The 14,980-nt window shown below is 45.5% G+C and overlaps 1 protein-coding gene across 1 annotated transcript in view; it reads right to left on the reverse strand.

Annotated features, from left to right (window-relative positions):
* Positions 1–12,084, reverse strand: part of LOC134068657 (plakophilin-3-like) — a 46,590-nt gene extending 34,506 nt beyond the window's left edge. The window contains exons 1-2 of the mRNA XM_062524353.1: positions 11,920–12,084; positions 9,227–9,404 (exon numbers count right to left, since the gene is read on the reverse strand). Coding sequence (XP_062380337.1) covers positions 9,227–9,404; positions 11,920–11,922 — 181 coding nt within the window. The 5' untranslated portion in view covers positions 11,923–12,084. The remainder of the gene's footprint in view (positions 1–9,226; positions 9,405–11,919) is intronic.
* Between the last annotated feature and the right edge of the window lie 2,896 nt (positions 12,085–14,980).

Consider the following 14,980-nt stretch of genomic DNA (forward strand, 5'->3'; position numbering starts at 1 on the left):
CATCCTGCTGTGGTGGAGCAGCAATGATAGATAGATAGATAGATAGATAGATAGATAGATAGATAGATAGATACTTTATTGATCCCCAAGGGGAAATTCAATTCATGGGTCGACCCGTGCTTGATTCGCGCCGTTGCGAGTATGTGTTGCTTTAGATAAAAGTGTCTGCTAAATGTCAGTCAGCCTTTTTCTTTTTTTTTTACTTTAAAGGGATATTCCGCCATTTTTGGAAATACGCTGATTTTCCACCTTCCCTCGAGCAAAACAATCGATATTTACCTTGTTCCCGTTCATCCAGCCATTCTGTGAGTCTGGCGATACAACTTTTAGCTTCAGCCTAGCATAGATCATTGAATCGGATTAGACCATTAGCTTCTCGCCTGCTAGCTTCATGTTTAAAAGTGACTAATATTTCTGGTAATTTTCCCATTTAAAACGTGTGTCCTCTCAAGTTAGAAAGTGCAATAAGACCAACTGAAAATGAACCCTGCCGTTTTTCTAGGCTGATTTGACATGGAACTACATTCTCATCTGGCGTAATAATCAAGGCAACTTGCAGCTACTGGCACTACTACTGCTTGATGTCTATGGGGACTATTTTCAGATGCTGCGTACAATATCACTGCGCCTATGGTACGTTTGCAAGTTGCCTTGATTATTACGCCAGATGAGAGTGTAGTTCCATGTCAAATCAGCCTAGAAAAACGCCAGGTTTCATTTTCAGTTGGTCTTATTGCACTTTCTAACTTGGGAGGAGACACGTTTTAAATGGGAAAATTACCAGAAATCTTAGTCACTTTTAAACATGAAGCTAGCAGGCGAGAAGCTAATGGTCTAATCCGATTCAATGATCTATGCTAGGCTGAAGCTAAAAGTTGTATCGCCAGACTCACAGAATGGCTGGATGAACGGGAACAAGGTAAATATCGATTGTTTTGCTCGAGGGGAGGTGGAAAATGAGCGTATTTCCAAAAATGGCGGAATATCCCTTTAACATATCCCATCTCACTGTGTGGGCTGATTCAGAAAAACTTCTATCTTGGAGCAATTACTGAAACAGGAATCCATTCCTTGGTGTGAATGACATTCAGGCTAGCGTCTCAGATGATACCCTTAACTATGCAAACTGAGATGTTGAACGTTTGAGTAAACAGACTAAGGGAACAGACTTGAGGAGAGATAGAGAATGACCGCTGAGTTGGACTTTGTCCGGAGTCCTCAAATATCTGGTGTTATGGGAAAGAAAGACCACAGCTCTTTCGCCATTCCTTCCACAGATAAGATTAAGCAACACAACAGATCTATATCTAAAGTCTCAAATTGGTCACTTCAATGTTGTTGTTTCTCATTTGTAAGTCACTTTGGATTAAAGTGTCAGCCAAGTCAATACATAAAATTGTAATTATAAAATCTGTTTGTGAAAAAAATAACTCATATACTCAACATGCTAGCAAGCTACAACTGCTGTATTATGACTGTGAGGCCTCATAGGCAGCTAATGACTGATCCACACCCTCTCAGCTCAAGGTCAGATCAGGGCTAGCTCTGACCAGATAGATAGATATTCCTGGGGATGTACAGAACAGAAGAACAGAAGTAAAACCACAAAGTGAAAGTCTATGCGCCTGAACTCCTACAGTGAGCTGTCACGGAGAGTGTGTCAGTGGAGCTATTCCTGTGATGCACTATGACGTGTCTGTAGAGGTGATGCAATCACTTTCATTCTGAGAACACTGTCCTTATATAGCGCCATGACCTCCCGACCCCTCATGACTCCATGACCCCCCCCGCCCCCACAATCGTCGGTATCCATGACTACATGTACAGTAACTGTGTTGTGTGTGTCCCTGCACCTCCCTGAACTCAAACCCACAACTTCCAGCACCTTAGACTGGGAGGCGTGAACGAGCAAGGGAGATAAAGCCTATTGGTGCTTGCTAACATCTCCAACTGGCATACATGTCTCTTAAGGAGCAACAGGAACCTGCTGGAAACCAGTTTTTAAACTGAGTCAGGCTTGTTTAAACTGTAACTTCATGATAATTTTTTATATCGCCCTGTATAATACATGAAATTTAACTAAATGAATGTGCATACCAACAGTTATCACGTCAGCTGGCTACCATTGTATAACCCAGCAGATCTGGAACATCACAGTATTGGTCAAATAAAAACTCACTTTCCGATCGAGAACCAGAGAGGGAACCAGTGAGAACTGGAAGGAATCAGAATGAATTAGAATGGAACCAATAATCACCATGAATCAGGATGATGCCTGATGCCTGTAGGCTAACACTCATATCTCTGTAACATTTGGAGCTGTGTGTGTGTGTGTGTGTGTCTTTGTAAGTGAGTAAGAGTGCCGGTATGTGTGTGTGTGTGTGGTGTCTCCGTTAGAGAGGCTGTCAGAGATGTACGCCACACATTGTACCGGTGGTCATAAATAGCAGCTGGATCTCTGATAAGTCACCGGCTGTGTGACCACAAAAGAGATCGCACATCATGCTGCTGTGAGCGCAGCACAGTGGACTTCAGACCTGCTGGTCAGTCTGCTTCAGATGCATCATGGGATTAATGAATTATCACAGGACGGTGACTCACTGACATGGCTGACCACAGATGTAGAAGTTCAGCGTCAGCAAATAAAAGTCCTGCCATGTGTTGATTCTAAGTGAGTTTTACTATAATCTACCAGGCTTTAGAGTTGTGCTAATTGAAATTCAAATCAGTCTGGTTAAGTGAATGGTTGGAACTAACATGTGGCAGGGCTCTCTTCTTTCTGAAGCCGGACTTCTACACTTCTGTGGCAGAACACTTCATGCCAGTCGGATCAGAAGCAGAAGTGAGCCGGATTCTACTGGAAGAAAAATGACAAAACTACTGTACTACTCATCAACAGCGGAACGTTCGCCTATGCTTACGAATTTGACCACACCTCGGAACCCCCTCAGGGCCAAACGAGGGTCAGAGTGATGCTATACTGTATCAAAGATCCTTAATTACTGACCAGATAGAGCAACATAATGCATCTCTATGGAAGAACAATTCGAACAGTTCCTGTCTGCTTAAAGAGGCGTGTCGCAAAGACATAGTGGGATATCGATCTCTGTCAGATTGGCAAGCAGTTCAGTTCGAATGTTAACAGGTCTGCTTAAAGGGGGATTTAGCCCCCCTCCCCTTCGCGAAGACAGAACGCGGAAATGATCGAACGTTAGCGCATCTCGCTCCGCTTTAACCCTCTCTGACTATATGTCCCTGCTGATTGGAGCATGGTGTCACTAGTGGTGTTCAATGGCGTGGTGGAGCAGGCAGGTGAATGGACAGGGCTGGGCTGGACTGGGCTGGGACAGTATGAGGCGTCCTGTAGGAATTTCCAAGCTCAGCTCTAACACCCCAGCCCCCCCCCCCACTCACACACACACCACACACCACACACACACACCACACACACACCACACACACACACACACACACACACACCACACACACCACACACACACACACACACACACACACACACACACACACACACACACGCACACACACACACACACACACACACACACACACACGACACACACACACAACCCCAGATCTGACTCAGCACCTGACACTTTGTGGAGCAGTGAGTCCCTGATGGGAAACACCTTATATGGGGTTACTCAGAATCTTGTATTCTCTTGTATTAACACAAACCATGTCATGTTTCCCACTATTCATGGTCAGCAAGTGAATTCCCTGGACTGTGTGTGTGTGTGTGTGTGTGTGTGTGTGTGTGTGTGTGTGTGTGTGTGTGTGTGTAAACTGCTGATGGTTAGCATGTGGTCAGTGGTCCAGGCTTGCCCTGCTGATTGGGAGATTATGAGGACACACTTACAGCCACACAAAAGATCACATAGGTCAAGGCACCAGCCTGAGGCCAACGTGTGTGTGTGTGTGTGTGTGTGTGTGTGTGTGTGTGTGTGTGTGTGTGTGTGTGTGTGTGTGTGTGTGTGTGTGTGTGTGTGTGTGTGTGTGTGTGTGTGTGTGTGTGAGGGTTCAGAGGTTAAATGCCGAGCATTTTTCAAACTCTGCCATAAGCCCTAAAACTGCAGTGAGCTCACTGATGCTTGAGCCCATAGTTAACTTCATAACCTTTTACACAGAATCCTACAACGTATAACAGTATAAACTAAAAAGAAACTCTTCACTGCAATCCATTGCCTTTATCTGTCCTCAGTCTGGAGACAGAAATCATGCTGTGTAATCATAGTACAGAGGAGATTTTCTGCCCCTTGTTTCTATAAATTGATTGATGGATGATTTCACTGCCAGCCAGACATCTTACTTTGATATTAAAAACTAACAATCCACTTCACTAACTACTTTCTTATCAACCTGTTTTTCCACAATCTCAACCCTTTACATAACACCATTTTGTCTATTGGCAGCAACTAAACCAATCATCGCTACTGTGGAAACAGAGAATACAATATCCTACTTATCACTCTTAAAATGAATGGGTTGAAAACAACTCATCTCTGTGTCCAGATAGGGACAACACAGTTTGTGCTGCATCCAACACATCCTCTTTGAAGAGTGCATAACCCATTACAGAGCAATACATTACATTTTGTCTGGTATATGATATGTTCAAATGATTGTATAACGCAGCTAAAGAGGATACCACCTTAATGCATTATAGCACAGCTCTGGGCTTGGCTTCTTTTCCCCATAAAATGAACTGACTCGCATCGCTTTCATCAGCGATAATGTGCCCCTGACAATTTGGCAACCAGAGCAACCAGAATTAAACTTAATGGCTGAATGTCTTCCCAGGGTCCCACGAATGCCCCGTCCAGATAAACAGGCTGTCCAGGCCGTGATGTACGCCACTGCGGAGGAAAGCAACCGGCCCATTCACATGTAAATGGCGGCGGGCAGCATTCATCGCCATGACAACAGAGGGAGTCAAAGGTCACGGAGATATGCCTTGAGGGACAGGAGACAGGTACGTTCACACGAGGGACAGGGGACTGAATGCGTCCTCATTTCTGATTCAAGAGTGTGTGTGTCTGTGTGTCAGTGTGTGTGTGTGTGTGTGTGTGTGCATGTTTGGATGTGTGTGTAAGAGAAAACGATAAAGAGAAAGACAGAGAGTGAGGGTGTGTCTGTGTGTCTGTGTTTGTGTCTGCTTGTGCGTTGTGCGTGTATGTGCATGTGTATATGTAGCATGAGTGTATGTGTGTGAGTGAATGTGTTTGAGTGTGTGTGTGTGTGTGTGTGTGTGTGTGTGTGTGTGTGTGTGTGTGTGTGTGTGTGTGTGTGTGTGTGTGTGTCTGTGAGCTACCTGTGTGAGTGTGTATATGGGTGTCGAGTTTGAAAAGTGATATCCAGCCCCATGGGATGGTGCGGCTCTCCTGTGTTCAGCACACACACAATGCCCCTCTCTAGCAGTGTGAGTTCAGCAAGCACACACACACACACACACACACACACACACACACACACACACACACACACACACACACACACACACACACACACACACACACAATGCTCCTCTCTAGCAGTAGCGACTCAGCCCAGCCGGAGATGACCTATTTAGGGATTACCATGCAAAAGACCTCCCAAACACACACACACACACACACACACATCTACCTGGACATTACATCAGCACACCTAGTGGAGGGTCAGATGCACCTGAGCTGAGAGGGCACAGAGGACCAGAGAGAGAGGGAATAGAGAGAGAGAGAAGAATGAAAAGAGAGAGAGGGAGCGAGAGAGAATAGAGAGAGAGAAAGAAAGGGGATGAAAAGAGAACGAGAAAGAGAGAGGGAGGAAGAGAGGGAGAGAGGAGGGGATGAAAAGGAAAAAGAGAGGGAGAAAGTGAGAGGGAGAATAAAGAGAGAGAAGGATGAAAAGAGAAAGAGAGAGAGGCAAGGAGAGAGAGAGAGACTGTGGGGATACTGACTCTGGCAGCATTATATCAGAAAAGACAATAAAGCAGATATGAACTGACAAGTGATTGAAAGAGAGAGAGAGAGAGAGAGAGAGAGAGGGAGGAAGAGAAAGACAAAGAGAGCAACAAATACCAAATGAGAGTCAGAGGAACAGAGAGAGAGAGGAGAATGAGAGTGTGAGAGAGAGAGAGAGAGAGAGAGAGAGAGAGAGAGAGAGAGAGGAGAAAGAATGCTATACAAATATACATCACCTGAGCACCCATCATCACTTGAACATCCACCATCCCAATATAACCTGAACACTTCCATCTCATCACCACCTGAACACTCCCATCCCAATCTAGAGCTGCTTGATTCTGCCAAAAATCATTGTCAAGACTGTTTTGGTCAATATTGAGATCACGATAATTTCGCATGGAAACGTCTTCCATTTTCCAAACTAAAGAAAAGTACAATTACAATTCATGACTTTGCATGCAAAAACGATCAACAGGTACCACTCTAAAGCAAAGACTCCTGACAAAACGACTGCATTGCTGCAAAACTGAATGAAGCAAAAATAATCGTTACATTTTGATTATGTTGTTTACATAATAGTGTGAAGTCATAATTGACAATTAATCGATTCATTTGATTACGTAACTGCACAAGCCACATCTTCAGGGCATCCTGGCCACAGTCTCCTCCTGGCACAGGTCAGCTCTCCTCTTCTGCACTCAACAGACTGAGATACAGTACGAAGCAGTGTTGAATACACTAACAGAGACTACAGGACTCTCACATGTAAATGTTCATATCTCACAGCATCTAATTCAGTGTTGAATACACCAGCAGAGCTTACAGGACTCTCACATGTAAATACTCATATCTCACAGCATCTAATTCAGTGTTGAATACACTAACAGAGACTACAGGACTCTCACATGTAAATACTCATATCTCACAGCATCTAATTCAGTGTTGAATACACCAGCAGAGCTTACAGGACGCTCACATCTAAATAGTCGTCTCACATCGACACTGTAGTCTGATCAACTGCTAAATTGAATTACTGTGCAGTTGTGTTTGTATGTCACTTAGGACAAAAGTGTCTGCTAAGCAACATAACTAACCGTAACTGTAACATCATTTAATTCATTTGCCACTGTGCTGTGGGCCCACGAAGTCAGCTGATGTTCTATCTTCTAATATCAATCTCAGCTGGTCTTGTCTCTCTCTACATGTTTGGATTAGTGATTAGCTGAAAAGCTTTGTGGCTGGTCTTGTCTCTCTCTACATGTTTGGATTAGTGATTAGCTGAAAAGCTATGTGGCTGGTCTTGTCTCTCTCTACATGTTTGGATGAGTGATTAGCTGAAAAGCTATGTGGCTGGTCTTGTCTCTCTCTACATGTTTGGATGAGTGATTAGCTGAAAGGCTATGTGGCTACCTCACAAGTAGCTCCCAAATGAACAGTATGTGACATCATGTCAATCGAGCCACCATGCTCGCCCACATTCCTACTCCTGGAACGTCACACCTCACCACATCTTTACCACTGGGTGATTCAGTGGGCATTTCACATGTGATAACATTCTCTCTCGCTCTCTCTCTCTCTCTCTCTCTCTCTCTCTCTCTCTCTCTCTCTCTCTCTCTCTCTCTCTATCTCTCTTTCGCTCTCTTTCTCTCGCTCTCTCTATTTCAATTTGATATGACAGACTTCGGTATTGCTTTTACCAGGTCACTTACAGTGTGCTACAGTAGTGCCAAAAAAGGAGAAATGTTGACACAAACAAATAACATGTAACGTACGTCTTTGGCGCAACCGACTGACTGTGTGTGCGTGCAAATGTGTGCAGGTGTGTGTACAGTTTATGTTTGTACGTGTGTTTCTGTGTGTGTATGTGTGTGCATGTGTGTGTATGTGTATGTCTGTGTGGGAAGAGAAGAGACGGACAAATCTTCTACTGTGTTGCCACCAGGACACAAGGACACATTTGTGGAAGTCAGCGGGTGTGTTGCTGGGTGGCCAGTGGGCCTGACTGACCACCTGAAGCACAAAACTGGATCCGGATCAAAGAGCAGAACTTTCCAAGCCACCTCCGCAGACCCTTTAACTAAACCCACACAAACTCAGACCCCAAAACCAATACAAACTCAGACCCTTACCAAACCCATACACCCTTACTAAACCCACACAAACTCATACCCTTACTAAACCCATACAAACTCAGACCCTTACCAAACCCATACACCCTTACTAAACCCACACAAACTCATACCCTTACTAAACCCATACAAACTCAGACCCCAAAACCAATACAAACTCAGACCCTTACCAAACCCACACACCCTTACTAAACCCACACAAACTCATACCCTTACTAAACCCATACAAACTCAGACCCTTACTAAACCCATACAAACTCAGACCCTTACTAAACCCATACAAACTCAGACTCTTACTAAACCCATACAAACTCAGATCCTTTCTAAGCCCACACAAACTCAGATCCTTACTACAAACTCGCCAGAAGTGGAGGGCAGTCAGAAGCAGAGAAAGATATGCAGCTATCACACTGTCTGACAGAGCCAAGGGAGAGGCTGTGACTTCACCCCCACTTCACTTTCTCTCACGATTGCCTCATCAAACCTTATAATCCATCACAGATCTGTGTAGAAATCAACACATCTGTGTAGAAATCAACACGGATGTTTTCACTCAAAAAGAATGTATTACTGGCAGACACAAACTCAATTAAGTCAGAGGGTTTTCAACTTACGATGGAAAAAACAAAAACATGAAGCGTACTATTTCTTTACCAATTAATGTTAATGGTAAACGGGTTTAACAGATGTTTAATCTTGCTGTTACCTCTCGACATCATTAGAGGTGCATGTGCGGTGTAACTATGCTCATGTAGATTAAAGAGTCGACCATAGTTTCATACCTAGGCTATACAGTGAAGCACTTTGGGTGACCTAACAAACCCCACGTCGTTGGCCTCACGCCAGTCGGTCACGCATTGCGCACAGAAGTAGCTCAACTCAACCACAGGCTCACTCCCCCCTCGACCGCAAACATAACGGCTTTCCATATCTCACCCAATCCCTATCACGCTTGACTCACTCTGAAAGAGAATACCTCCAGAGTAGTTATACTGCTGTTCACTTGGTTTTTGTTTTGAATTCATTGCACTGACACCTGCTAAAAAGGTAAATACTGCTTAAGTAAAAGCGACTGAAATAAATAGCATGTGGAATGTGCGCATTGCAAAGGGCATTGAGGAATTCAACAGGTACCTGCAGATCCGTACTGTGGGGTGCTTGTCCGGGGCAGGGAGCCGCTCGAACGCTCCGCGAGACGCATCTGGACCTGCTGTTGGACCCGCTTGACTTTCGCCGCCTCGTCCGACAAGGAGCCTCCGTGTCCAAGCTGTTGGTCGGAGGGGACAGCGTACGTGGTGACCGAGTTGTTAGGCTGGAGAGCGGACAGAAAGAAACTGTCGTTGGCCACGGCGGCACTCATGATGAAGTTATTCAACAAGCAAACAAACAAACAAAAAAAACAACGAAGAAGTCCAAAAAATAATCCTTGCGAAGTGACTTTTATTTGCGCCGATGCATAAATGTCTCCGAAGACGAGCGCATTATAAGGTGACAGGGGTGTGGCATCCCACAATGGTAGGGAGGAAAAGTTGATCTGTTTTGCGCTTCGGTCTTGTCATATGCAGTCAGACTCACAAAAGCTCGATACCCCACCGAGTCTCCGGCCCCTCTGCCCCGGCTTCCAATGAGAGTAGCCGGGGCGGGCCAAGGCGGAGTCAGCGCTCGGTCATTGATCGGCTACCTGGGTACACTCTCAAACAGAAAATGTCCGGGGGCGTTGTGTACTGTAGGCCTATATGAGGTCAGTTGTCAAAATTAAATGAAACTGTCATGTCTTATGCTTTTCATCCGTGAGTAATGAGGAGTTGATAACGCGGCTTTGCAGCAACACGGGGCTGGGTCCCTGCAATGACACTGTTACAGTGACTTAAGGGAATGTTGACTAAGAGATGGGTTTGCAAATGAGCTGTAGTACTGAATAACATACTGGCAGCAACATGTACACCCATATTTGCCTATCTAAACTACAGGGTGAAAGGCTGAAAGTCAATCATTTGTCATCATGTTTGGAAAGTAACTTGGAAAATATCCATGTATTCGTAATTATTTTTTTTTATTTTTTGGGCGCATTCTATGGCTTTAAGAACCCAATGCCTTGGTATTGTATGCTACAAATGTCAAGGTCCTCTAAAAACTTTTTATTACATGTTATATTAACTAGTGTTAGCCGGCAGTGTAAATTTCAAGGCAGTTCTCCGACAACATTCAAATTCCTCTGGGATATGGAAACGCCAGCCTCCCCCTTGCAACAATAATTTTGACTACACTCTGTCATAGGCTACTGTCACAGACAGTAATAAACATTAAACTATCTGAATGGGCTGTCTGACATTTAGCCATGATATGAGAAGGCAGTCAAGCATGTAATCAAGATATCAAGCCCTCATAGAACTGTCACACAAAATCAGATTAAAAAAAAAAAAACAGTGAGTTGTTTGATTACAGTATGTGAACAATTACATAAACACTTCGGACTCTCTCTGTATTACACAGACTGGGTGTGCCAGAGATGTAGAAACAGTTTTTAAGGATGACCTTCATCAGATTTGGTGCATAACCTGCATGTATAAGTGAAATAACTCATTGAACTCCAGATTGAGCCATTTTGCAGCGTGACGGACAGCTGTCCCCTTGTTTTTACTGTAGGATTTGGCATACTGTACGTTCTGCTGTGTGTGTGTGTGTGTGTGTGTGAGAGAGAGAGAGAGAGAAAGAGAGCGAGAACGAGAGAGTGAGTCTACGTGTGTGTGTGTGTGTGAGAGAGAGAGAGAGAGAGAGTCTCTGCATGTGTGTGTGTGTGTGAGAGAGAGAGAGAGAGAGAGTGTGTGTGTGTGTGTGGTGCAGTTTCTGAGTCAGCGAGCTCTGTCATGGACGAAGGGCATCGATTGAGGCGTATGTCAAGCGACTGGTCTCCCTGCGTTAAACTCAAAGCCTGATTAAATGGGCTCGTCCTGATGTATACGCACACTCCAGTGATCTGGTGCAATAACACTCACACTCACACACACACACACACACACACACACACACACACACACATATACACACACACACACACACACACGCAAATGTGTCCATATGTATGTCCATGTATCCAGTCAGATTGATAGACGGACCTTGAACCTTTGACCTTTCCCCTTGGCCATGTGTCTCTTCTCTCTGGCCGTGTCCAATTGTCAAGGGCGCACGCTGGATAGTACCGTTCTTTCCAGTAGCGTCTTAGTTAGCTTGCTCCTCAGTATGCGTCCCTACATTTGGACAGCATAAACTAGTTGGCGTCACCTGACTCGGGGGGGGGGGGGGGGGTTCTTGACGATTTGCATTACGTGTGGAGCTTGACCTGCACTGCGCAATGGATTATGGGATATCTGGCCAAAAAAGTTGCATCGATTCACGCTTGGAAATCACGCCAAACAAAGTACCCATCTAGTGAGAGCGCTTGAGAGAAACAGAGAGAGACAGAGAGAGAAAGAGAGAGGGAGGGAGAGAGAGGAAGAGAGAAAGAGAGAGGGAAAGAGGGAGGGAGGGAGAGAGAGAAAGAGAGAGGGAGAGAGAGAGATGGGACACAACACACATTCTCCAGCTGGCCAGCTCTTCTACTCCCTTGTGAATCCGATTTCAACAGTCGGGCCACATTACTGTAAAGCCTGTTTATCCTCATGTCCCACACACACACACACACACACACACACACACACACACACACACACACACTTATCCTAAGATATCAGCTCAAACCCCAGGGCCCAAACGATCCCCTGAGGACCCGAGCCGGTGCTGGCCCACTTGATAGAGGGGGGATCCCCAGTGGAGGGGCGCTCACTCACCATCAGAGAGGAAACAGCTGCAGCCACTCTGGGTTCCTGGGTCCTGTGGTTCCGCTGTGGGCCGTGGGTCTGCTGTGATTGGTGCTCCTGGTTCCCCGGCGGGTCTGTGGCTCTCTTGGTTCCTCTGTAATGATGGGCTTTCTGCTGTAATTTGAGTTTTCTCTCTCTCTCTCCCTCTCTCTGTCTCTGTCACTCGCACTCACTCACTGAGTTATCTTCCCACTCGTGTTCTCTCTCTGTCTCTTTCTCTCTCTTACTTGCACTCAATCACTCACTCACTGTGTTCTCTTTCCACTCGCTTTCTCTCACTCTCTCTATCTCTCTCGCTCTCTTTCACCAGCTGTATTTCTGTCTTTCTTCTCTCACTCTCTCATCCCCGCTAGTCTCTCATTCTCTCTCTGCTTTTAGTGAGAACTCCGTCCTAGTACTGAGAGGGTGTGTGTCCTTGCTCTGTGTGTGAGTGTGTGTGTGTGTGTGTGTATCCCCGCCCATTCACCCTGTGAGTGTTTGTGTTATTTGTGTGTGTGTGTGTGTGTGTATCCCCGCCCAATCACCCCGCCTTGCTGGGAGAGGGGAGGTAAGGACAGGGAGGATGAGGATGAGGAGTAGTGTGTGTGTGTGTGTGTGTGTGTGTGTGTGTGTGTGTGTGAGTGTGAGAGTGTGTGTGAGAGAGAGAGTAGGAGTATATGTGAGGACTGACTCACTCACTCCTTCTCAGGCACTCCCTCTTCAGCGCTGTATCATGTTAGTGTGATGGATGTCACGGACACACATGCACACACATAAACACACACACACACACACACACACACACACACACACACACACACACACACACACACACACACACCATACACCTAGCACAGCCACAAAGGTGTGCGGACACACACACACACAGACACACACATACACACACACTCACACAGACACACAACACACACTCACACACATGTACACACACACACAAGCATACACACACACCACACATACGCACAGCCACTTAAGTGCACACACACACACACACACACACACACACACACACACACACACACACATTCATTCACATACCAGCTTGATGCAGACAAACTTGCAGACAAACTTGTCCTGTGGGCACAGTATAACTTCGCTCCATTGTGAGAGTGACACTGTAATCTGTAATTAGTTTGTCTGCTCGTGTTGACATGACCTGGTACCTTACCTGAACCTGTCCAACTCGGCAAACGTGACCTTGACAAACATGACCTGTCTGGCACTCTAACAGCCACACATAGTGCTGTTTATGAGAATGAGAATCGACTGCAGAGATGGCACATTAGGATGAGCTGGTTTACTAAATGGTAGGATCAAATACTTGGCAGGACTTTTACTTTATGAACCCGGGATGTCCGCCTCTGCGTAACTATAGCAATAACAGTTGACCACACTGACCAGCGATAAGGAAAGTATCTCCTAGTGCTGATTAATGTGATGACTAAAATTAGCATTCTGATTGGCCGTCAGCTTTTTATCGTTCTCAAAATCGCTCTGAAAGTGATTCCCATTTCTGTTGCCTCTCAAATCAGTATTGCAGCTCTCATGTAAGTAGATAAGTGTTTATTTATATGGTGCATTACGTGCCACCAAGCGCCATAGACACAGACATTTAAATAGAGCAAAGAAACAAACAACAAAGCACGCAAGCAAGTTCACTGATTAGAAATGTATGTCATGTCTCCTCACCTGAACACATATCTCAGTATTTCAAACTCAGAGCAGTCAAGTGGCACTTTGCGCTATTACCATATAATTATCACCTGTTAGCATCTATATATATTTATAAGTATACTTTTTGATCCCGTGAGTAAATTCACTTCAGCCATGGACTGGTCAGGGATCGAACCAGCAACCCGGTTACAAGCTTGAAGCCCTAACCAGTAGGCCACAGCTACCCCCAATACTACCCCCAACTCATGGGATCTAACCCTGTCTCATATTAGAAAAACCAAACTTTTCCCGTCATTCCCCACTTTGGTGGCGTGGAATTTCCGAGCCCCACCTGACCCCATCCACCCGGCAAAATGGGAATGTTGAAATATTTTTTTCCGCCTTTTGGTTCCACATTACATTTCCCGTTTTGGTCCGCTGGGTCAGATATTCAAATTGGATTTTAATTCCTATGTTAGTTTGTTTAGGATTCCTATGCTTGTGTGTGGATACGTTCATCATCATGCCCAACTGTCTCCATTCCCCAGAAGTGGAGCCCGCCCCACACTCTGAGAACCTGAGAACCGTTGCCCTAACTCATGGGCTCTGTACTGAAATGGCGTTCACTAACAGAAGTTCAGGAGGAGCATGACGGAATTTGCCACGCCTCCTTCTTCAATCAGTCAGATTACTTATTTGCAGTCCACCTTCAGCAACGGCATTACTCTGCTCCCAATCCACCACCTCCCCTTGCGCCTCCCGTCTTCCATAGGTAAAGAATAAAGGGGTGCATGGCGGAATCCTGCCCGACTCCTGCCTGCGCAGTCGACTCCGGCGTGATTCCGTGAAGCACTTCAGGACCCTGGCCAGAGACTTCGCCAAACATGCTCCTCTGTTGGCCCCGGCAGTGGCGCAACTGGCTGGGGCACCTGCACCGTACGCTGGCGACCCGGGTTCGATTCCCGCCCCGTGGTCCTTTCCAGATCCCACCCCGACTCTCTCCCACTCACTTCCTGTCATTCTCTCTACTGTCCTGTCCAAATAAAGGCATAAAAAACCCAAAAAATAATCTTAAAAAAAAAAAAAAAAAACATGCTCCTCTGTTATGTCTTTGTGCACATTTTGGAGTGTGTACTAGTGAACTCCTGGTCAGTCAGGGGAGCAGGATCCTCATTTAAATGAAGGTCATAAGCCATTGACTATAGTGGAGGACGAGGAGGAGAAGGTCAATACTGATGATGCAGAGTCCGTACAGACTCATGTCCTCCTGACTGACCTTCAATTTCAATTTCAATTTAATTTCACTTCTAGAGCACCAAAACATTACACATGTCTCATGGCGCTTTACAGAGTGTTAAACATGAGTAAGAGGGGCAAG

Source organism: Sardina pilchardus, chromosome 21, assembly GCF_963854185.1.
Source record: "Sardina pilchardus chromosome 21, fSarPil1.1, whole genome shotgun sequence".
Lineage (NCBI taxonomy): Eukaryota > Metazoa > Chordata > Actinopteri > Clupeiformes > Clupeidae > Sardina > Sardina pilchardus.